Source organism: Cyanistes caeruleus, unplaced genomic scaffold (genome assembly GCF_971803275.1).
Source record: "Cyanistes caeruleus unplaced genomic scaffold, bCyaCae1.hap1.1 HAP1_SCAFFOLD_89, whole genome shotgun sequence".
NCBI classification, from domain to species: Eukaryota; Metazoa; Chordata; class Aves; order Passeriformes; family Paridae; genus Cyanistes; species Cyanistes caeruleus.
Window position 1 is genome coordinate 1,664,605 of NW_028255894.1, and position 23,443 is coordinate 1,688,047.

Here is a 23,443-nt window from a genome sequence, read left to right on the forward strand (position 1 = left end):
GGGATCACTCCTGGAACAGCACTGGGATCAGCACCGGGATCACTCCAGGACCAGCACTGGGATCAGCTCCGGGATCACTCCAGGACCAGCACTGGGATCAGCACCGGGATCACTCCAGGACCAGCATTGGGATCGGTACTGGGATCGCTCCAGGACCAGCACTGGGATCAGCACCGGGATCACTCCAGGACCAGCACTGGGATCAGCTCCGGGATCACTCCAGGACCAGCACTGGGATCAGCACCGGGATCACTCCAGGACAAGCACTGGGATCAGCACCAGGATCACTCCTGAAACAGCACTGGGATCACTCCAGGACCAGCACTGGGATCAGCACTGGGATCACTCCTGGAGCAGCACTGGGATCAGCACCGGGATCACTCCAGGACCAGCACTGGGATCAGCACCAGGATTGCTCCAGGACCAGCACTGACACTGGGACAGGAACTGCTCCGAGGCCAAGACTGAGACCAGGACTGAAACCAGCACTGGCACCGGCACTGAGACCGGCACCGCTCCGGGACCGAGACCGGGACTGAGAGTGAGATGAAGACAAAGACTGGGACTGGGAGCGCTCTGGGTCCGACACTGGGACCACCACAGCTCCGGGACAGAGATCGACACCGGGACCGGAATCAGCTCTGGGATGGCTCTGGGACCACCGCGTTCACTCCGGGCAGTTTTGGCCGTGCCCCCAGGCGAGACTGGGGAGGGCTGGGAGGGACTGGGAGAGAACTGGGAGGGAGCCCTGGGCGGGGCGGGACCACCTCAGTTTGCATCATTCCAGTGCAGCCATCCCGGTCCATGTGGTCCCGGTCCATGTGATCCCAGTCTCTGGTGCTGATCCATACGGTCCCGGTCTGTGCAATCCCAATCTGTGCAATCCCAGCCCATGGATCCCAGTCTGTGTGATCCTGCATGGCACACACTCCAAGAGTCTGGAATTCCAGTTGCCAGCAAGGAAAAGATGTTCCTGCCCTTGAAGGCAAAGCTCTTGAGAAGGGGCCGAGAGCCAAGTGCAGCAAGATCTTACAGTGACATTTCCCTGCCAGCCCCCAGAACTTCACCCATGCTTGTTGTAGCTCCTGGATTGGGAATTAAATCAGGGCAGGGTCTCTGGTGGGAGCTGCCCTGCGTGCAGGGAGACGCTGATGTCAGCGTTCAGGAACACACATAATCACAGATTGATTATATGCAGGTGCTTTATTGAAGCACATGGGAACTAGGGGTATCAGCAACCCAAATCTAGCTCCATCATCTTTGTCCAAAGTGCACATATTTATACAATTTCAGCTGTAGCAGTAATCACTGTAACAACCTTATCAATATTGCCTCATTAATATTGCTTGATTAGCTTTATCAATATTGCTTCATGAGAGTTAGCTCATCCTTGTACGAACATGTACGGATCTTATCTCTGGGTGGGTGTCTTGGAATCCCCAAGTACCAGTTCCTGTTACCGTAAACATTTCAGCTTGCTAGCCCATCCCCAATACCAGACATTCTTGTGGCCTACTTCTACATGGTTTTAAGAAACATTTTCAGAAACATTTAACCCCATAGTAACAAGGCTTTCACTGCTGTGGTGTCACAGAGAGTGGAACACTGGGGCTGTCACAGCTGTGGTGTCACAGAGAGGGGAACACTGGGGCTGTCACTGCTGTGGTGTGTGATAGATTGACATTTAAGAAAAAAAGACGAACAGCTAAGGATGTTAAGGTTGCTGGAGGGTGATGGGAGTTTTTTCTCCTGGCCTATAACCGGTCATTTCCAAGAACTGACAGTAGTTTTGCCCATTGAAAAGTGATATCAACCTGTGAACACCACCCTTTAAAACTTAAGCCTGGGAATTTCTCTTTCTCTTTGGTTTCTGGCTTTTGAAGAGGTAACAGGGCTCTGGTTCATCCTCCTTCCCCCGGAACAGGAAAAGGCCACGGGGGGAGCAGGGCTGGCCAGAGTTCTGCGGTTCCTGGCAGGGGATGGAGACTGTGAAGTGACAGGAGCACCGTCCCAGAGGGAAGTACTCCCATCTGTCCTACTGGTCTGGCCTTAATGTAAATCTTTGAGTTGATCAAAGGGTCATTGCTAAACAAAACCTTGGTTTTGCCTGCTGACATTGCTGGTCAGGCAGTGTCCCAGGAGATGCTCTTGATGGTTGCCTCTTTTCCTGGGCATGGCACTGGAGGAGATCCAGGCCCAGGTGATGCCACTGAAGGAAATGTGCCCTCAGCCCAGGGACACTCAACACAGACTCCCCCAGCCCCTTGGGGCCCTGCCTCTGGTCACAGCAGCCCCTGCCTGGCTCCTGCCTGCCCACACCGTGGTCAGCCCTGCCTGCTCCTGGACATGGAGCTCAGCCAGGGCTGGTGCTGTGTGGGCTTTGCTGGTGGTACCAGCCAGACACTGGGGTGAGAGCTCCATCTCTTTATTGGAACAGAAGAGCTGTGCTGGGCCCTGCCCTGGCAGGAGGGACCCACCTTCAGTCCAGGCCACAGAGCAGGGCGGGTCCCTTCAGGGACACAGGGCCTTGCTTTGGGTGGTGGCAGCATCTGCACAGCAGCAAGCTGGTAATGCAGCTGTGACAGGGACATCACGTATGGGCATGGAGATGTGAAATGTGTGGTGCAGGTGTCCCTGAGGGAGGTGTTTGGCCTTTCCTGTGAAGCTGCAGAGGGGAACCTGTTGAGAGAGGAGATGGCTGAGGCCCCAGCTGCAGCTGGCACACAGGGACCCTCCTGCACACTGGGAGATTCTCACTGTGCTCAAAGTTTCCCTCTGAAGACTAAGAGCTGAATGTGGATGGGCTTAGCAGCTGATCTGCAGGCCAAACAATTGAGGTAGCAAAAGGAGAAATTGAGAAAATACAAGTTTATCCATAGCAAGGAGGAAAGCAAGGCCGTTAGCATGGAAACCAATAAAAAGGGACATAAGGGGTATTTGCAGTTGTAATAAATGGAATTGGTTCGTGCTAACTAAATTGTAACTGTTATTAAAGTTCTTATTAGAAACAATCAAGAATCAGTGTTACAAAGCAGATGTACCCCTTTGTAGATGTTACATGTCAAAATTAAGGTACAGGATGTAGTTTAGAAGATAAATGGTGTCTCAAGACCAAAATTGCCTTGAGATGGACCAAAATTAGAACAAATTTAGGCATTGGGCCTAAAGATTAGTAAACATAAGGCTAATTAATAGACTTACATAACACAATGCTCAGTATGTATGCACAAACCTGTAAGGTTATCCAAAGGACAATGAGGAAGAAGAGAAGCCTTCGCCAAAAGACCACCAAAAGAAGACTGAAGACCCCCTAACAACGACTGAGGCATGTGCCATGAAGAAAAGTGATGTAAAGTCAGAAAAACTTGAGATAGGAGGGAACTTAGAGGAAACATTAAGGAATATGTATAAGGATACAGTATATAAGTTTAGCTTGAAGTGCTTTGTTTTGAACATGAGGCAGGGTGGGAAGCCTCTGTACCCTGTCCGGTTTTGCTTATGCTTTAATCATACTTAATTACTAGCAGATTATTTATATAAATTTTAATTTTTATTAAACTGTGGTATTTTACTAAACTGTATTCTTTTATACCACATTACTATTCAATTTAGTAAATTGTATTCATTTTTAATTAAACTGCCATTAACCCAAGGGACCTAGTTGTCAAAATTCTAATTTCATTTATAACAATATTTTAACAAAGAAGGCTGTTACAACAACATTGGTATTTACCAAACATGACACAACATGAGCTATATTAACAAAGAAGGCCCCTTACGGTGACAACATTCTACTGCTCAAACTGTAAAACATCTTTGTGTACTGATCAGGCGGTAACGATTTACTCTTTACAATCCTGATGCTGAATGTCTCCTGAGGAGGTCTGGTCAGGGAGAAGAATGAGCCCCTTGTGGGCTGCCCCTGTTTGGACAACCTGCTCCTCACCCCGAGCCTCAGCATGTCTGACATCGCCCAGCTGGGACTGACATCCCAAAGCATTGAGAACATTTATCTTTATAATTTTTCTTTATAATTAAAATCTAATTAATTTATAAAAATAAATTTTTAAGTTTATAATACTATTATTCTGTATTTTTATAACCTAATTTTTATATTTATATAAAAGAATTGATACATTTTGCGCAACTAAAAACATTATCGGTCCTTGGTTCCAAGTACCACATTTCCCTTCATTAACTAATTGGTCACTATTTCTCCCTCTTTATGCTAATTACACATATTTTTAGTCCTTTGATCATCATTTTTATCATTTTCTCAGACAGGGTAAAAGGGGCCACTTTGGGGTCCATGGGGACTTTTCTGAGGAACATTTGGGGCAGTTTTGGGTCGGGGGACGGAACTTAGAGAGAACTTGGGGGTCTGGAGGACACATGGGGAGCCGGGAGGGCACTTGGAGGGGCACTTGGGGATTCTGTGAGACAATTCGGGGTCCGGGGGAGCACCTGGGGGTCCAGGGGGGCACTTGGAGGTCAGGGAAGGGAATCTGGGGGTCCTTCGGGGTCCGGGCGGGCACTTGGGGGCTGTAACAGGGAATCTCTGGGTCGCGGGGGATGATGGGAGTTGTGGGCGCCGGTATAATGAGGCTTAATGGAGCCGCGGAGCATGACGGGAGTTGGAGGCTCAGCGCCAATAGGTTCCGGTAAGGCGCGGGGCATGACGGGAGATGAAGTCCCGGCTGGAATAGCGCTCTAAGGGGGCCGCGGAGCATGATGGGAGCTGTAGTCCCGGAAGTGGCTCGGAAGGCGCGTTCGGCGGTGTGGGGAAGCGTCCGAGCTGCAGGTGCTCGGGGCGAATGTACACGGCTCGGGAGCACTTGGGGGGAACCTGGGGAGCTGTGACCGGGCTCTTTAGGGCGCGGGGCACGGCAGGAGGTTTGGGCGCGGAACTGTGTTGTGGGATGATGGGAGATGAATTCCCAGGAGTGGCTGGAAGGGGAATCTGTGGGGTCGGGAGCATTCAGGGATCCAGGAACGCTTTGGGGGGCCTCGAACGGGTGCTGAGGGGGCACTCGGGGATCCTGAAGGGTCTGGGGGACACATGGGATCTATGGGGGGCGATCCCGGGGTTCTGGGGAGTGCAGGGCATATTCCCAGTTCCTCACAACCTGGTCTCAATTGCCCCCTGGAGACTCCTACTGACTGCCAGTCTGATCCCAGTATGATCCCAGTATGATGTCAGTACACAGCCAGTGCAATCTCAGCCACTGCCAGGATGATCCCAGTACAAACCAGTCTCTGCCAGTGCTGCCACTCCTGGGATCCCCCAGCGCTCTCTGTGTTCCCCCCTCCCACATCTCCCCAGAGGAGCCCCAAGGGCTGGCAGTCCCCAGCCAGGGTCCCCAGCCAGCCCCAGGTTGGATCTGCAGCCCCCAATTTTCCCAGTTTCCCTCTCCTTTTCCCCGGGCCGGGTTCCCCCCGTCCCCAGCGGGTGGGAGCAGCGGAGAGCCCCGCGCTGCCCATCCCGACCTGTCCCGGCTCCATCCCCGCTCCTGCCGTGGGCTGTGAGGGGTTTGGGAACGGGGCACCGAGGGTGTCACTGCTCCTGGGGGAGGAGGAGGAGGGATGGAAGAGGAGGGAGGAAGAAGGAGAGAGAGAAGGGATGGAAGTAGGAGAAGGAGGTGGGGTTAGGGAGGAAGAGGAGGAGGAAGGATGGAAGGGGAGGAGAGGGAGGCAGAGGAGGGACAAAGGAGGATCAGGGAAAGGAGAAGGAACCACAAGGTTGAGCACTCCTTGAATTCATAGCCCCCTCCTGTGGGATCATCACCCACCATCCCACAGGTGATGGGGGAGTGGGAGCTTTGCCCGGATATCCTGGGGGGTCCCTGGGTTGGGTTTATTTTGCAGGGGGGAATGTTTGGAGAATGTGGAACTCCAAAGCTGAGTGGAAAATCCTACTTGGGGGGACATTGGGGGGGTCTCACCATCCCTAAGTGGGGAAATGGAATCAGGGGGAACTTTTCAGATTCCTGGCACTCCCAGCAGCCTGGGGATGGTAGGGACCGAGCAGACAGGTTGTCCCCAGTACAAGCTTGACTCCCAGCAGCTGGGACAGGCGGGAACCCTTGAACCTTCTCTCCTTGAAGACAGGGGAGACTAGAGATGGGGAACTCCTGGGAGGCATTTTCAGAGCTGAATATTGGTGTTTTTTGGAGGTTTTATGGACCCCAGATGTCCGGTGACTTCTAGAGATGAGCTTGGACAGAGGGACCTGCAAACTCAATGTCCTCATCCCTTGTATTTCCTCAAACCAGGATTTCCCATTCCCAAACCTTGGCTGGATGGAGAAGGAGGCTGTGAGGAAGAGGAAGATGTCCCAGGACACCGAGGCAGGTGAGGAGGAAGTCAGTGCCCCTTTCCCCCTCTCTTCTGCTCCATCTCCCAGCCCAGCCTGGCCCCCGGCTGCAGGACAACCCCGCTGCCGACGCCGTCCTGCCGGGGACGCACTGGGGGGATCTCCTTCCCCTTCTCTCTGGCACGGAGGCAAATCCCATCCTCTCCTTGTCCTTCCTCCCCCAGACCAGGAGCTGAGGATGGAGACCAGGGAGGACAAATCCCCACAGGAGAAGCTCATGGAAGAAGCCGTTTTGAGCAGCTCCACGGCACAGGAATCCAATGGGGAGGAAAATCCCCAGAGATCCCGCAGGAGGAGGGGCTCCAAACGCTGCCTAGGGTGCTCTGAGGAGGAAAGACCCACCCTGTGCCGGGAAGGCGGCCGGAGATCTGAGCTGGTGGTCCATGAGCAGCTTCAGGATGGGGAGAAGCCCTACAAGTGCTTGGAGTGTGGGAAGAGCTTCAGCCAGAGCAACAGCCTGATCTGTCACCAGATGATCCACACTGGGGAATGGGCCTATGAGTGTGAGGAATGTGGGAAGGGCTTCAGCTGGAGCTCCCAACTCATCATCCACCAGCGCATCCACACTGGGGAGAGGCCCTACGAGTGTCCCCAGTGTGGGAAGAGGTTTCAGAGGAGCTCCACTCTCCTCAGGCACCAGCGGATTCACAGAGATGAGAGGCCCTTCTGCTGCCCTGACTGTGGGGAGGGCTTCAAGCAGAGCTACACCCTCATCACCCACCGGCGCATCCACACTGGGGAGAGGCCCTACGAGTGTGGGGAATGTGGGAAGAGCTTCAGCCGGAACTCCAGCCTGATCTGCCACCAGAGGATCCACACCGGGGAACAGCCCTATGAGTGTGAGAAATGTGGGATGACCTTCAGCCGGAGGTCCCATCTGACCATCCACCAGATGATCCACACTGGGGAGAGGCCCTATGAGTGTCCCAAGTGTGGCAAGAGGTTTCAGACCAGCTCCCATCTCCTCGAGCACCAGCGGATTCACACGGATGAGAGGCCCTTCCGTTGCCCCGACTGCAGGAAGGGCTTCAAGCACAACTCCCACCTCATCAGGCACCGGCGCATCCACACTGGGGAGAGGCCCTATGAGTGTGGGGAATGTGGGAAGAGCTTCAGCCACAGCTCCAGCCTCAACACCCACAAACGCCTCCACACTGGGGAGACACCCTACGAGTGTCCCCTGTGTGGGAAGAGCTTCACCTGGAGATCTAGCTTGACCCAACACCAACGGCAGCACCAGTAAGGGAAGCTCTGCAAATGCCCCAAAGTACAGGAAGAGCTTTGTGCACTGCTCCAGCTTCATCCCCCCTTGGAAAATTCAAGGTTGGCAGAGACCTGGTGATCCATGTCCCTTTGATCCATGCTGGGGAGACACCTGTACCTTTTCCTGCCTATGGCAATGACATGATGTGGGATCAAAGAACGTGAGGGTCTGGCCATGGCCCTTTTGTTATATTCAATCCCATCTCAGGTCATTGCCAGGGGCAGGTGTTGGGGGTTAGGTGTCTTTTTTTTTTTAATTCTGGATTGCCCGTGGAATTTTTACCCATTAGTTGTGGGGACAGCCTAACTGTGGGTACTTGGTGGGTGCTTGACAAAAGACAAAGAGTTTGGCCGGGCCCAGGCAGGGAAGGGGGGCAGGAAAAGAGGAGAGCGGGGACAGTTTGGGGGCTTTCTTCAGCTTCGGAGAAGGACACTTTGGGTGCAGAGATGCTGCGGTGGGCACAAGAGAATTTCACCATCACTCACACGGAGCTGCTGCTTTTTCTCCTTCTCCCCTCTTTGTTGGTGGCCTCACACCCCCTGTCCTGCCGGGATGTGTGGCAGTGCCAGGCACCGCCGCGGAGCTGCTGATCCACCTCAGCCACCGGCCCAGGATCTCAGCTCATCCCTGCTGTTCCAGCTGAGTGTTCCTCAGAGCCCTGCAGGAGCACCGGGACTGCCCGCCCGAGGGGGTTTGTGAAACAAAGCCTCTCCTCCATCCCTTCCCGTCTCAGCTGAGAAGGTTGTAACAGGGGCCCTGGTTCTGTTTTCTTGTTAATGCTGAAGTTATTGTTGTTTGTTTGCCTGGTTATAAATCCTAATAAAGAACTGTTATTCCTATCCCCAGATCTCTGTCTGAAAGCCCCTTGATTTCAGAATTATAATAATATAGAGGGAGGGGGTCTACGTTTTCATTCCAGGGGAGGCCCCTGCCCTCCCTAGCTGACACCTGTCTTCCAAAACAAAGACAGATGGGGAGTTTCTCCATCCTCCTTATCTCTGTGGGGCCAGCAGTGCTCTTGGTTCCTCATGCTCTTTTTGTGGGGCCTTTTGTGTCTGTGCCCCTCCGACTTAGGAGGACAGGGGATATTTTCTGCCCCCTTTCTGCTTCTGGGAAGCCTGTGTGGGCTCTTTGTCCCCCTCTGACTTGGGGGCTGCTGTGGGCTCCATCCATTTTTTATTCTGGGAGCGGGGCATGTATTGATCTCCCTTTAGTTTGAGGGGCCTGGGGACTGCCTCCATCCTCCTCCAGTTTTGAGGGGCCTGGGAGTAGTCTCTGTCTCCCACCGATTTGGGGGGACTGGTGCAGGCTCCACCCCCCTCTGATTTTGAGGGACAACCTGGAGAAAAGGCACCAAAATTTTGACAAAGGCTGAAGGGAACGCTCTGATTACCCCTTTTGCCAAGAGGTTCCCTTAGCTGAAGTTGCTAACAAGGACCAGACTCGCCAGCCTGCAGTGGGTTTTGGGTTGTTTTATTTCCTGGGCCCTCAGTCCTGCGTGGGACACGGGAACTGGGTGCTGCAGAGGCTGCGCCAAGGCATCAGAAATGCCCGCCCAGCACCCAAGGGTGGTAGAAGATCTGCTCCAGCACTGGCCGGTCCATGGGGTGCTTGGACAAATACCAGCGGATCAGATGTTGGCACTCTGGGGAGAGAAGGCAGAAAGCGGCGCTCACTTGCAGAAGGCTCCTGCCCAGCTGCTCCCGGCGCCTGCAGAAGCCGGGCCACGCTGCGTGTGCTGGGAGCTGCCCTTGGCGGGAGAGCGGCACGGCAGGACAAGCGTCCCCTCCTTCAGCCAAGCGTGCCACACCCAGCCTGCCACGGGCCACCTGCTGCAGCCGGCCCTTGAGGGCACATGGACGTCCCGAGGAGCTGCGGGAGGGCCAGGCTGGGCTGTGCGGTGCCACCTGCCAAAGCCTGCCTGCTTCAGGCCACGTACCAACCTGGAGAGACCTCCTGCGGGAAGAAGAGCTGCCCCAACACGGTGAACGCTCGTTCTCGAAGGGCAGGAACCCGCACACCATCTCAAACAGCAGCACGCCCAGGGACCAGATGGTCGCCCCATCACCGTGGTAGCAGCGCAGGCCGATCCACTCGGGCGGGCAGTACGTGCGTGTTCCTAGGGGAGACGGGTGGCACTGCTCAGGCGCAGGCTGCTGCCTTCCAGAGCCTGGTGCCAGCCTCCTGCCAGAGGCAGGGGCTGCAGCCATGGCCACAACTTCCCCCCAAGGCCTGCCTGCCTCCCCCTGACAATGGGCCAAAGCCAAGAAACCATTCTGCAAGGCTGAGAACTCCAGTGGAGCAGCCCAAGGCCTTGTGGGCCTGCCAAACCGAGGAGCCAGGGCCCGGCTTTGCAGCCCCTTTCTGTCGGCAGGGCCGGCAGCCGGCTCCTGTGGCACAGCACCTGCCCCGTGCCACAGGGCAGCCGGCAGCCGGCTGAATGCCGCACCCCACGGACCAGGAGGGAATGGGGCCGTGCAGTGCCTGGCACTGGGAGCAGGGCCCGCGCACTGGGCTCACTGGCAAACTGTGCAAAGGCCCACTCCTGGAGGAAGGTGCCGCAACCGAAGTCGATCAGCTTCAGGTCGCCAGTCTCTGGGTTGACGAGGAGGTTCTCTGGCTTGATGTCCCGGTGCAGGACGCCGCAAGCCGTGCAGTGCCATACGGCCTCTCTGAGGGATGGAGGCTGTCAGAGATAGCGGAGGCTCCTGGCACCATGGACGTTCTCTGACCGCCTGAGCTTCTTGCACGGACGGCGGGTCTTCTCTGCTGTGCCATCCTTGCAAGGCTTGAGGCTCTCCCAGGGATGGTCAATCTTGCTGAGAGCAGCCTCCACAAGGGATGGTGGCTTCTGGAGAAGCTGGGCGAGCCACAGCAGGGCAGGTGGCCTCACCTCATCAGCTTCTCCAGTTCTTTCCACAACGCCTGCCACATTCCAAAGTAGAACGGCACAGATGTCCCATTGCGTGCCCAGTGCCGGATCATCACTTCCTGCAGCTCTTGGGCCACTGCCATGCAGGGACTGCAGCTGCTGGAGCTCTCCAGAGGGCTTGCGGGAGCACCTGGCCGCCGGCGAGGGGTGGCCCGAGGCCTGGAGAACCTGGGAGCCGCAGGGGCTGCTCGGTTCCTCCATGGGCCTCTGGGCCTAACCCTGGGGCACTTCCTCGTCTGCCGCCTCCATGGTTGCCAGTGGCCACCGGCCCAGCAGACAGCCACAGCGGCCAGCAGCAGGACAAGGGCAGGCATCAGGACGCCACCGTCACCCATGGCTACGGCACGTCCCATGGCAACTGCACTGGCAGCTGCGGGGGCTGGCCCGGTTTATATAGGGCTGGCGCGGTGATGTCACAGTGCTGTGGCCAGGACAGCTGTGTGACATCACGGCCCTGCATCACACCAGCGCTCAGCCCCTTTGTGACATTACGGCCCCACCCAATTCAGGGATCACAGCCCTGGCTCATCCCTGAAGATGAACATGGCCTGGAAAAGCCTGGAAATCAGAACCGGAGCTCAGCCCCTTGCAGTGGATCCTTCCCTGGAGCAAATGGCAGCACATCAGGAAGAGTGCTGCTACCACCTGTGTCAAGCCCCCGGATCTCAGGACGCCACAGTGGCACCAACTTCAAACAACCACTACCCTGTGCCAGAGAAGATCCCCCAGAGACAAAGGGAGGGGAAGTTCCTCTGTCTCTGGGGAGCTCTCCTGAAATGGCTGGCGAGGACTGCAAGAGTTTTCTCATAGCAGCTCACCAACTTCTGCAGAGCCTCCACTCTAAATAAATCTGGATATTCCAAAGAGCACTCATGCTTGTCCCACTGCTCTAGTTTTGACTGCCATGGGGTTCCTCTCTTCCCAAGAGCTGGCACATGCTGGGTTTGGATTCAAGATGGGAATGCTGTGATTCAGTCTGGGGTGGTTTGGTTTCTGCTGAACAGGCCCTCTTCAAGGACTTTGCAGTGTCCCTTGGTACAATGCGTGTTTTCCTCTGGGAAGGGAGGGGTGAGTGTTGAAGACAGAGGCAATAAATACATTAGAAAACCTGCACTGTGTCTGTGTCCGTGTTTGTCAGGTGACCACCCACATCCTGGAAGGGGATGATGTAATTTCTATTTTTTAATTTTTTTTTATTAATGGATTTAACAAGTCAATTTTTATTGTGCCTCACATTTTTGGCCACCTTCATCTCCAGCTGAGCTTTCCGTGCACCAGATTTCTTGCTGCAGTGGCAAGAAGCATCTCTGTATTCTTCTCCTGACCTTCATTCCTTGTCCTCTACCTGTCCCATCCCACCCCAGGGAGCAGGGACCGTCCTGGGGCAGATCCAGGAGGATATCCAGGACCATCCCTGCCTGGGACGGGTGCCAAGGAGATCCAGGAGGGTTCAGTGTCCAGCTCTAAGTCCTGGGACACCTTGTGCCGTGCTCCCAACAGCCCTGATTTTCAGGAAGGAGCCACAGCAGCCTCCCGGCCATCCATGGATTTTTCTTCCAGGAATTCGCTGTGGAGCTTGTTTCTGTTTTCCTGCTCTTTCTGAGCTCCTGTCAACATGGCATGGAGCTGGAAGAGGTGGAGAGGAGAAACGTCAGGAAGGAGAAGACAGAAGGAAATTGCTGGGGAAAAGGGAGACACACACCCCTAACGGTGGCTGCAGAAAGCTCCACACACTCCAGCCTGCCCCAAAACCATGGACAGCCCTGGCTAAAATCCAAGGAAAACAGTGCTGAGGATCCAAGGAATCCGAGCCATGATCTGTGTGGAGAGTGTCCCTGACAGGTGGAACGTGAATGGAACCGAGTGAGGCTGGGGCAGGAGGGTCAGAGCGAGCAGAGAAGGGGGGCCCATCAACATCCTAATTTACTGCTCCAGAGAAAGAAAAATTCCCAGCTTTAATTCCAAGGAGGATAATTTAATATCTCCTTGGCACCTGCAGATCTATGACCTGAATCCAGTCATGAGTTTCCTTCAGGTCTCCACCCTTGGGACCAGTTAAACAGATAGTGGGGTTAATCTCTTTCCCACTTGTTAAATCTGGATCCTCCCATTCCATGAGAGACTTTTTATTGTGTCCCTCAGAGAATCCTTCTGGAGTAGAAGTGCTGGTGTGAAATGAACGGGACAGGGAGTGTTGGGTGAAGAACAGACTAATGTGATATGGGAATGTGCCTCGCTGGGGATCCAAGCCAGCTGAATTTCACCCAGAAAAAAAAGAGGGATTAAGTTCAAGCCTTGGGAAGCATTTGTTTAAGTTATGGCAAAGAGAAAGGGCTTATGGCAGTTAATATGTTAATCATCTCACCCCTTATAAGATTATGTATCTAGAATGTTCCCGGTTCTCTCCCCTGATTGGTTGTTATTTGTTGCAGTATTTTGCATATTTCTAACCCCAGTTTGTGGTTGGACCCATGCCCTCAGTCTCTGCCCTCAGACCTACCCTGTATATTTTTGTGTCTGCCCGTAGTCCTGGTCTTTGCAGTTTGTCCCTATACTGCGCACGGTTTATGGGCGTTGTCCTTATTTTATTTCTCATTAAAGTGTTAATTTTAGGTGGACACAAACTCCATCATACCCTTTCATTTTATTTGCACCTCAATTCCCTGAAGTCAGAGATCCCTAAAGTATTAAAGGTACTGGTTTTCAATAGGATAACATCCATTTAATTCCCAGTAAGAGGCACAGAGCTGGATTTGAATCCAAGTTCGGATTCAGCATGGGAATGTAGTGGACAGCACACCGAAGGTTTCCATGTTGCTGAGCAGGGTTTGTCCTGTCCATGGATTTTGCAATCCCCGACTGGACAATCCATGTCCCATGCTCAGCCAGCAAGGAGGTGACACCATCACCGTTCCCCTCCTCATCCCCGTGTCCTATTTAGACAAGAATCTTCCTTCTCCTCTGCTCCAGAGGGTGCTCGAGTGCCCACAGGGAGCCCCTTCCTCGCTCCCGTGGAACTGGTGAGGGCTGGGGTGACGCAGGGCTGTGATGTCACAAAGGGGTTAAGCTCTGGTGTGATGCAGGGCCGTGATGTCACACAGCTGTCCTGGCCACAGCACTGTGACATCACCGCGCCAGCCCTATATAAACCGGGCCAGCCCCCGCAGCTGCCAGTGCAGTCGCCATGGGACGTGCCGTAGCCATGGGTGACGGTGGCGTCCTGATGCCTGCCCTTGTCCTGCTGCTGGCCGCTGTGGCTGTCTGCTGGGCCGGTGGCCACTGGCAACCATGGAGGCGGCAGACGAGGAAGTGCCCCAGGGTTAGGCCCAGAGGCCCATGGAGGAACCGAGCAGCCCCTGAGGCTCCCAGGTTCTCCAGGCCTCGGGCCACCCCTCGCCGGCGGCCAGGTGCTCCCGCAACCCCTCTGGAGAGCTCCAGCAGCTGCAGTCCCTGCATGGCAGTGGCCCAAGACCTGCAGGAAGTGATGATCCAGCACTGGGCACACAATGGGACATATGTGCCACTCTTCTTTGGGATGTGGCTGGCGTTGTGGAAAGAACTGGAGAAGCTGATGAGGTGAGGCCACCTGCCCTGCTGTGGCTCTCCCAGCTTCTCCAGAAGCCACCATCCCTTCAGGAGGATGCTCCCAGCAAGATTGGCCATCCTTGGGAGAGCCTCAAGCCTTGCAAGGATGGCACAGCAGAGAAGACCCGCCATCCGTGCAAGAAGCTCAGGCGGTCAGAGAACATCCATGGTGCCAGGAGCCTCCACTATCTCTGACAGCCTCCATCCCTCAGAGAGGCCGTATGGCACTGCACGGCTTACAGCGTCCTGCACCGGGACATCAAGCCAGAGAACCTCCTCGTCAACCCAGACACTGGGGACCTGAAGCTGATGGACTTCAGTTGCGGCACCTTCCTCCAGGAGTGGGCCTTTGCACAGTTTGCTGCTGCTGCTCCCAGTGCCAGGCACTGCACGGCCCCATTCCCTCCTGGGCTGCGGGGTGCAGCATTCAGCCGGCTGCCGGCTGCCCTGTGGCACGGGGCAGCTGCTGTGCCCCAGGAGCCGGCTGCCGGCCCTGCCGACAGAAAGGGGCTGCAGAAGCCGGGCCCCGGCTCCTCGGCTTGGCAGGCCCACACGGCCTTGGGCTGCTCCACTGGCGTTCTCAGCCTTGCAGAATGGATTCTTGGCTTTGGCCCATTGTCAGGGGGAGGCGGGCAGGCCTTGGGGGGAAGTTGTGGCCACGGCTGCAGCCCCTGCCTCTGGCAGGAGGCTGGCGCCAGGTTCTGGAAGCCAGCAGCCTGCGCCTGAGCAGTGCCGCCCGTCTCCCCTAGGAACACGCACGTACTGCCCGCCCGAGTGGATCGGCCTGCGCTGCTACCACGGCGATGGAGTGACCATCTGGTCCCTGGGCGTGCTGCTGTTGGAGATGGTGTGTGGGTTCCTGCCCTTCGAGAACGAGTGTGACATCGTGTTGGGGCAGCTCTTCTTCCCGCAGGAGGTCTCTCCAGGTTGGTACGCAGCCTGAAGCAGGCAGGCTTTGGCAGGTGGCACCGCGCAGCCCAGCCCGGCCCTCCCGCAGCTGCGCGGGACGTCCATGTGCCCTCAAGGGCCGGCTGCAGCAGGTGGCCCGTGGCAGGCTGGGTGTGGCACGCTTGGCTGAAGGAGGGGACGCTTGTCCTGCCGTGCCGCTCTCCCGCCAAGGGCAGCTCCCAGCACACGCAGCGTGGCCCGGCTTCTGCAGGCGCCGGGAGCAGCTGGGCAGGAGCCTTCTGCAAGTGAGCGCCGCTTTCTGCCTTCTCTCCCCAGAGTGCCAACATCTGATCCGCTGCTGTTTGTCCAAGCACCCCATGGACCGGCCAGTGCTGGAGCAGATCTTCTACCACCCTTGGGTGTTGGGTGGGCATTTCTGATGCCTTGCCACAGCCTCTGCAGCACCCAGTTCCCGTGTCCCACGCAGGACTGAGGGCCCAGGAAATAAAACAACCCAAAACCCACTGCAGGCTGGCGAGTCTGGTCCTTGTTAGCAACTTCAGCTAAGGGAACCTCTTGGCAAAAGGGGTAATCAGAGCGTTCCCTTCAGCCTTTGTCAAAATTTTGGTGCCTTTTCTCCAGGTTGTCCCTCAAAATCAGAGGGGGGTGGAGCCTGCACCAGTCCCCCCAAATCGGTGGGAGACAGAGACTACTCCCAGGCCCCTCAAAACTGGAGGAGGATGGAGGCAGTTTCCAGGCCCCTCAAACTAAAGGGAGATCAATACATGCCCCGCTCCCAGAATAAAAGATGGATGGAGCCCACAGCAGCCCCCAAGTCAGAGGGGGACAAAGAGCCCACACAGGCTTCCCAGAAGCAGAAAGGGGGCAGAAAATATCCCCTGTCCTCCTAAGTCGGAGGGGCACAGACACAAAAGGCCCCACAAAAAGAGCATGAGGAACCAAGAGCACTGCTGGCCCCACAGAGATAAGGAGGATGGAGAAACTCCCCATCTGTCTTTGTTTTGGAAGACAGGTGTCTGCTAGGGAGGGCAGGGGCCTCCCCTGGAATGAAAATGTAGTCCCCCTCCCTCTGAATTATTATAATTCTGAAATCAAGGGGCTTTCAGACAGAGATCTGGGGATAGGAATAACAGTTCTTTATTAGTATTTATAACCAGGCAAACAAACAACAATAACTTCAGCATTAACAAGAAAACAGAACCAGGGCCCCTGTTACAACCTTCTCAGCTGAGACGGGAAGGGATGGAGGAGAGGCTTTGTTTCACAAACCCCCTCGGGCGGGCAGTCTCGGTGCTCCTGCAGGGCTCTGAGGAACACTCAGCTGGAACAGCAGGGATGAGCTGAGATCCTGGGCCGGTGGCTGAGGTGGATCAGCAGCTCCGCGGCGGTGCCTGGCACTGCCACACGTCCCGGCAGGACAGGGGGTGTGAGGCCACCAACAAAGAGGGGAGAAGGAGAAAAAGCAGCAGCTCTTTGTGGGTGATGGTGAAATTCTCTTGTGCCCACCGCAGCATCTCTGAACCCAAAGTGTCCTTCTCCGAAGCTGAAGAAAGCCCCCCAAACTGTCCCCGCTCTCCTCTTTTCCTGTCCCCCTTCCCTCCCTGGGCCCGGCCAAACTCTTTGCCTTTTGTCAAGCACCCACCAAGTACCCACAGTTAGGCTGTCCCCACAACTAATGGGTAAAAATTCCACGGGCAATCCAGAATTAAAAAAAAAAAGACACCTAACCCCCAACACCTGCCCCTGGCAATGACCTGAGATGGGATTGAATATAACAAAAGGGCCATGGCCAGACCCTCACGTTTTTTGATCCCACATCATGTCATTGCCATAGGCAGGAAAAGGTACAGGTGTCTCCCCAGCATGGATCACAAGGAACATGGATCACCAGGTCTCTGCCAACCTTGAATTTTCCAAGGGGGGATGAAGCTGGAGCAGTGCACAAAGCTCTTCCTGTACTTTGGGGCATTTGCAGAGCTTCCCTTACTGGTGCTGCCGTTGGTGTTGGGTCAAGATAGATCTCCAGGTGAAGCTCTTCCCACACAGGGGACACTCGTAGGGTGTCTCCCCAGTGTGGAGGCGTTTGTGGGTGTTGAGGCTGGAGCTGTGGCTGAAGCTCTTCCCACATTCCCCACACTCATAGGGCCTCTCCCCAGTGTGGATGCGCCGGTGGGTGATGAGGTGGGAGTTGTGCTTGAAGCCCTTCCTGCAGTCGGGGCAACGGAAGGGCCTCTCATCCGTGTGAATCCGCTGGTGCTCGAGGAGATGGGAGCTGGTCTGAAACCTCTTGCCACACTCGGGACACTCATAGGGCCTCTCCCCAGTGTGGATCATCTGGTGGATGGTCAGATGGGACCTCCGGCTGAAGGTCATCCCACATTTCTCACACTCATAGGGCTGTTCCCCGGTGTGGATCTTCTGGTGGCAGATCAGGCTGGAGTTCCGGCTGAAGCTCTTCCCACATTCCCCACACTCATAGGGCCTCTCCCCAGTGTGGATGCGCCGGTGGGTGATGAGGGTGTAGTTCTGCTTGAAGCCCTCCCCACAGTCAGGGCAGCGGAAGGGCCTCTCATCTCTGTGAATCCGCTGGTGCCTGAGGAGAGTGGAGCTCCTCTGAAACCTCTTCCCACACTGGGGACACTCGTAGGGCCTCTCCCCAGTGTGGATGCGCTGGTGGATGATGAGTTGGGAGCTCCAGCTGAAGCCCTTCCCACATTCCTCACACTCATAGGCCCATTCCCCAGTGTGGATCATCTGGTGGCAGATCAGGCTGTTGCTCTGGCTGAAGCTCTTCCCACACTCCAAGCACTTGTAGGGCTTCTCCCCATCCTGAAGCTGCTCATGGACCACCAGCTCAGAGCCCTGGCTGGATCTCCGGCCGCCTTCCCGGCACAGGGTGGGTCTTTCCTCCTCAGAGCACCCTGGGATGGGTTTGGAGCCCCTTCTCCTGCGGGATCTCTGGGGATTTTCCTCCCCATTGGATTCCTGTGCTGTGGAGCTGCTCAAATCAGCCTCTTCCATGAGGTTCTGCTGTGGGGATTTGTCCTCCCTGGACTCCATCCTCAGCTCCTTGTCTGGGGGAGGAAGGACAAGGAGAGGATGGGATTTGCCTCCGTGCCAGAGGGAAGGGGAAGGAGATCCCCCCAGTGCATCCCCGGCAGGACGGCGTCGGCAGCGGGGTTGTCCTGCAGCCGGGGCCCATGCTGGGCTGGGAGATGGAGCAGGAGAGAGGGGGAAAGGGGCACTGACTTCCTCCTCACCTGCCTGGGTGTCCTGGGGCATCTTCCTCTTCCTCACAGCCTCCTTCTCCATCCAGCCAAGGTTTGGGAATGGGAAATCCTGGTTTGGGGAAATACAAGGGATGAGGACATTGAGTTTGCAGGTCCCTCTGTCCAAGCTCATCTCTAGAAGTCACCGAACATCTGGGGTCCATAAAACCTCCAAAAAACACCAATATTCAGCTCTGAAAATGCCTCCCAGGAGTTCCCCATCTCTCGTCTCCCCTGTCTTCAAGAAGAGAAGGTTCAAGGGTTCCCGCCTGTCCCAGCTGCTGGGAGTCAAGCTTGTACTAGGGACAACCTGTCTGCTCGGTCCCTACCATCCCCAGGCTGCTGGGAGTGCCAGGAATCCAAAAAGTTCCCCCTGTTTCCATTTCCCCACTTAGGGATGGTGAGACCCCCCAATGTCCCCCCAAGTAGGATCTTCCACTCAGCTTTGGAGTTCCACATTCTCCAAACATCCCTGCCCGCAAAATAAACCCAACCCAGGGACCCCCCCAGGATATCCGGGCAAAGCTCCCACTCCCCCATCACCTGTGGGATGGTGGGTGATGATCCCACAGGAGGGGGCTATGAATTCAAGGAGTGCTCAACCTTGTGGTTCCTTCTCCTTTCCGTGATCCTCCTTTGTCCCTCCTCTTCCTCCCTCTCCTCCCCTTCCATCCTTCCTCCTCCTCTTCCTCCATAACCCCACCTCCTTCTCCTACTTCCATCTCGTCACTCTCTCCTTCTTCATCCCTCCTCTTCCATCCCTCCTCCTCCTCCCCCAGGAGCAGCGACACCCTCGGTGCCCCGTTCCCAAACCCCTCACAGCCCACGGCAGGAGCGGGGATGGAGCCGGGACAGGTCGGGATGGGCAGCGCGGGGCTCTCCGCTGCTCCCACCCGCTGGGGACGGGGGGAACCCGGCCCGGGGAAAAGGAGAGGGAAACTGGGAAAATTGGGGGCTGCAGATCCAACCTGGGGCTGGCTGGGAACCCTGGCTGGGGACTGCCAGCCCTTGGGGCTCCTCTGGGGAGATGTGGGACCGGGGAACACAGAGAGGGCTGGGGGATCCCAGGAGTGGCAGCACTGGCAGGGACTGGTTTGGACTGGGATCATCCTGGCAGTGGCTGAGATTGCACTGGCTGTGTACTGACATCATACTGGGATCATACTGGGATCAGACTGGCAGTGAGTAGGAGCCTGCAGGGGGCAATTGAGATCAGGTTGCGAGGAACTGGGAATATGCCCTTCACTCCCCAGAACCCCGGGATCGCCCCCCATAGGTCCCATGTGTCCCCCAGATCCTTCAGGATCCCCGAGTGCCCCCTCAGTGCCCGTTCAAGGCCCCCCAAAGTGTCCCTGGATCCCTGAATGCTCCCGACCCCACAGATTCCCCTTCCAGCCACTGCTGGGAATTCATCTCCCATCATCCCACAACACAGTTCCGCGCCCAAACCTCCTGCCGTGCCCCGCGCCCTAAAGAGCCCGGTCACAGCTCCGCAGGTTCCCCCCAAGTGCTCCCGAGCCGTGTACATTCGCCCCGAGCACCTGCAGCTCGGACGCAGAAGTCTTCTCCAAGCGCTTCCCCACACCGCCGAACGCGCCTTCCGAGCCACTTCCGGGACTACAGCTCCCATCATGCTCCGCGGCGCCCATAGAGCGCTATTCCGGGCGGGACTTCATCTCCCGTCATGCCCCGCACCGTACCGGAACCCATTGAAGCTGCGCCTATAACTCCCGTGATGCTCCGCGGCCCCTCTAAGCCGTATTATACCGGCGCCTACAACTCCCATCATCCCCCGAGACCCAGAGATTCCCCGTCACAGCCCCCCAAGTGCCCGCCGGGACCCCGAAGGGCCCCCAGATTCCCCTCCCTGACCTCCAAGTGCCCCCCTGGACCCCCAAGTGCTCCCCCGAACCCCGAATTGTCTCACAGAATCCCTAAATGCCGCTCCAAGTGCCCTCCCGGCTCCCCATGTGTCCTCCAGACCCCCAAGTTCTCTCTAAGTTCTGTCCCCCGACCCAAAACTGCCCCAAATGTTCCTCAGAAAAATCTCCATGGACCCCAAAGTGGCCCCTTTTACCTGTCTGAGAAAATGATAAAAATGATGATCAAAAGACTAAAAATATGTGTAATTAGCATAAAGAGGGAGAAATAGTGGTCAATTAATTAATGAAGGGAATTGTGGTACTTGGAACCAAGGACCGATAATGTTTTTAGTTGCGCAAAATGTATCAATTCTTTTATATAAATATAAAAATTAGGTTATAAAAATTCAGAATAATAGTATTATAAACTTAAAAATTTATTTTTATTAATTAATTAGTTTTTAATTATAAAGAAAAATTATAAAGAGAAATGTTTTCAATGTTTTGGGATGTCAGTCCCAGGTGGGCGATGTCAGACATGCTGAGGCTCGGGGTGAGGAGCAGGTTGTCCAAACAGGGGCAGCCCACAAGGGGCTCATTCTTCTCCCTGACCAGATCTCCTCAGGAGACATTCAGCATCAGGATTGTAAAGAGTAAATCGTGACCTCCTGATCAGTACACAAAGACGTTTTACAGTTTGAACAGTAGGATGTTGTCACCGTAAGGGGCCTTCTTTGTTAATATAGCTCATGTTGTGTCATGTTTGGTAAATACCAATGTTGTTGTAACAGCCTTCTTTGTTAAAATATTGTTATAAATGAAATTAGAATTTTGACAACTAGGTCCCTTGGGTTAATGGCAGTTTAATTAAAAATGAATACAATTTACTAAATTGAATAGTAATGTGTTATAAAAGAATACAGTTTAGTAAAATACTACAGTCTAATAAAAATTAAAATGTATATATATAATCTGCTAGTAATTAAGTATGATTAAAGCATAAGCAAAACTGACCAGGGTACAGAGGCTTCCCACCCTGCCTCAAGTTCAAAACAAAGCACTTCAAGCTAAACTTATATACTGTATCCTTATACATATTCCTTAATGTTTCCTCTAAGTTTCCTCCTATTTCTAGTTTTTCTGACTTTACATCACTTTTCTTCACGGCACATGCCTCACTTGTTGTTAGGGGGTCTTCAGTCTTCTTTCGGTGGTCTTTTGGCGAAGGCTTCTCCTCTTCCTCATTGTCCTTTGGATAACCTTACAGGTTTGTGCATACATACTGAGCATTGTGTTATGTAAGTCTATTAATTAGCCTTATGTTTACTAATCTTTAGGCCCAATGCCTAAATTTGTTCTAATTTTGGTCCATCTCAAGGCAATTTTGGTCTTGAGACACCATTTATCTTCTAAACTACGTCCTGTACCTTAATTTTGACATGTAACATCTGCAAAGGGGTACATCTGCTTTGTAACACTGATTCTTGATTGTTTCTAATAAGAACTTTAATAACAGTTACAATTTAGTTAGCACGAACCAATTCCATTTATTACAACTGCAAATACCCCTTATATCCCTTTTTATTGGTTTCCATGCTAATGGCCTTGTTTTCCTCCTTGCTATGGATAAACTTGTATTTTCTCAATTTCTTCTTTTGCTACCTCAATTGTTTGGCCTGCAGATCAGCTGCTAAGCCCATCCACATTCAGCTCTTAGTCTTCAGAGGGAAACTTTGAGCACAGTGAGAATCTCCCAGTGTGCAGGAGGGTCCCTGTGTGCCAGCTGCAGCTGGGGCCTCAGCCATCTCCTCTCTCAACAGGTTCCCCTCTGCAGCTTCACAGGAAAGGCCAACACCTCCCTCAGGGACACCTGCACCACACATTTCACATCTCCATGCCCATACGTGATGTCCCTGTCACAGCTGCATTACCAGCTTGCTGCTGTGCAGATGCTGCCACCACCCAAAGCAAGGCCCTGTGTCCCTGAAGGGACCCGCCCTGCTCTGTGGCCTGGACTGAAGGTGGGTCCCTCCTGCCAGGGCAGGGCCCAGCACAGCTCTTCTGTTCCAATAAAGAGATGGAGCTCTCACCCCAGTGTCCGGCTGGTACCACCAGCAAAGCCCACACAGCACCAGCCCTGGCTGAGCTCCATGTCCAGGAGCAGGCAGGGCTGACCCTGGTGTGGGCAGGCAGGAGCCAGGCAGGGGCTGCTGTGACCAGAGGCAGGGCCCCGAGGGGCTGGGGGAGTCTGTGTTGAGCATCCCTGGGCTGAGGGCACATTTCCTTCAGTGGCATCACCTGGGCCTGGACCTCCTCCAGTGCCATGCCCAGGAAAAGAGGCAACCATCAAGAGCATCTCCTGGGACACTGCCTGTCCAGCAATGTCAGCAGGCAAAACCAAGGTTTTGTTTAGCAATGGCCCTTTGATCAACTCAAAGATTTACATTAAGGCCAGACCAGTAGGACAGATGGGAGTACTTCCCTCTGGGACGGGGCTCCTGTCACTTCACAGTCTCCATCCCCTGCCAGGAACCGCAGAACTCAGGCCAGCCCCGCTCCCCCTGCAGCCTTGTCCTGTTCTGGGGGGAGGAGGATGAACCAGAGCCCTGTTACCTCTTCAAAAGCCAGAAACTAAAGAAAAAGAGAAATTCCCAGGCTTAAGTTTTAAAGGGTGGTGTTCACAGGTTGATATCACTTTTCAATGGGCAAAACTACTGTCAGTTCTTGGAAATGACCGGTTATAGGCCAGGAGAAAAAACTCCCATCAGCCTCCAGCAACCTTAACTTCTTTAGCTGTTTCTCTTTTTCACTTAAATGTCAATCCATCACACACCATAGCAGTGACAGCCCCAGTGTTCCACTGTCTGTGACACCACAGCAGTGACAGCCCCAGTTTTCCACTCTCTGTGACACACCAGCAGTGAAAGCCTTGTTACTATGGGGTTAAATGTTTCTGAAAGTGTTTCTTAAAACCATGTAGAAGTAGGCCACAAGAATGTCTGGTATTGGGGATGGGCTAGCAAGCTGAAATGTTTACAGTAACGGGATCTGGTACTTGGGGATTCCAAGACACCCACCCAGAGATAAGATCCGTACATGTTCGTACAAGGACGAGCTAACTCTCATGAAGCAATATTGATAAAGCTAATCAAGCAATATTAATGAGGCAATATTGATAAGGTTGTTACAGTGATTACTGCTACAGCTGAAATTGTATAAATATATGCACTTTGGACAAAGATGATGGAG

The 23,443-nt window shown here is 54.5% G+C and overlaps 1 protein-coding gene across 1 annotated transcript in view; it reads right to left on the minus strand.

The window, feature by feature from the left end:
• Nucleotides 1–4,642: 4,642 nt before the first annotated feature.
• LOC147646659 (uncharacterized) overlaps nt 4,643–23,443 on the minus strand; it is a 37,402-nt gene continuing 18,601 nt past the window's right edge. Inside the window, exons 3-6 of the mRNA XM_086873166.1 lie at nt 17,051–17,929; nt 10,158–10,309; nt 9,706–9,756; nt 4,643–4,710 (exon numbers count right to left, since the gene is read on the minus strand). Of these exons, the coding sequence (XP_086729292.1) occupies nt 4,643–4,710; nt 9,706–9,756; nt 10,158–10,309; nt 17,051–17,929 (1,150 nt within the window). The remainder of the gene's footprint in view (nt 4,711–9,705; nt 9,757–10,157; nt 10,310–17,050; nt 17,930–23,443) is intronic.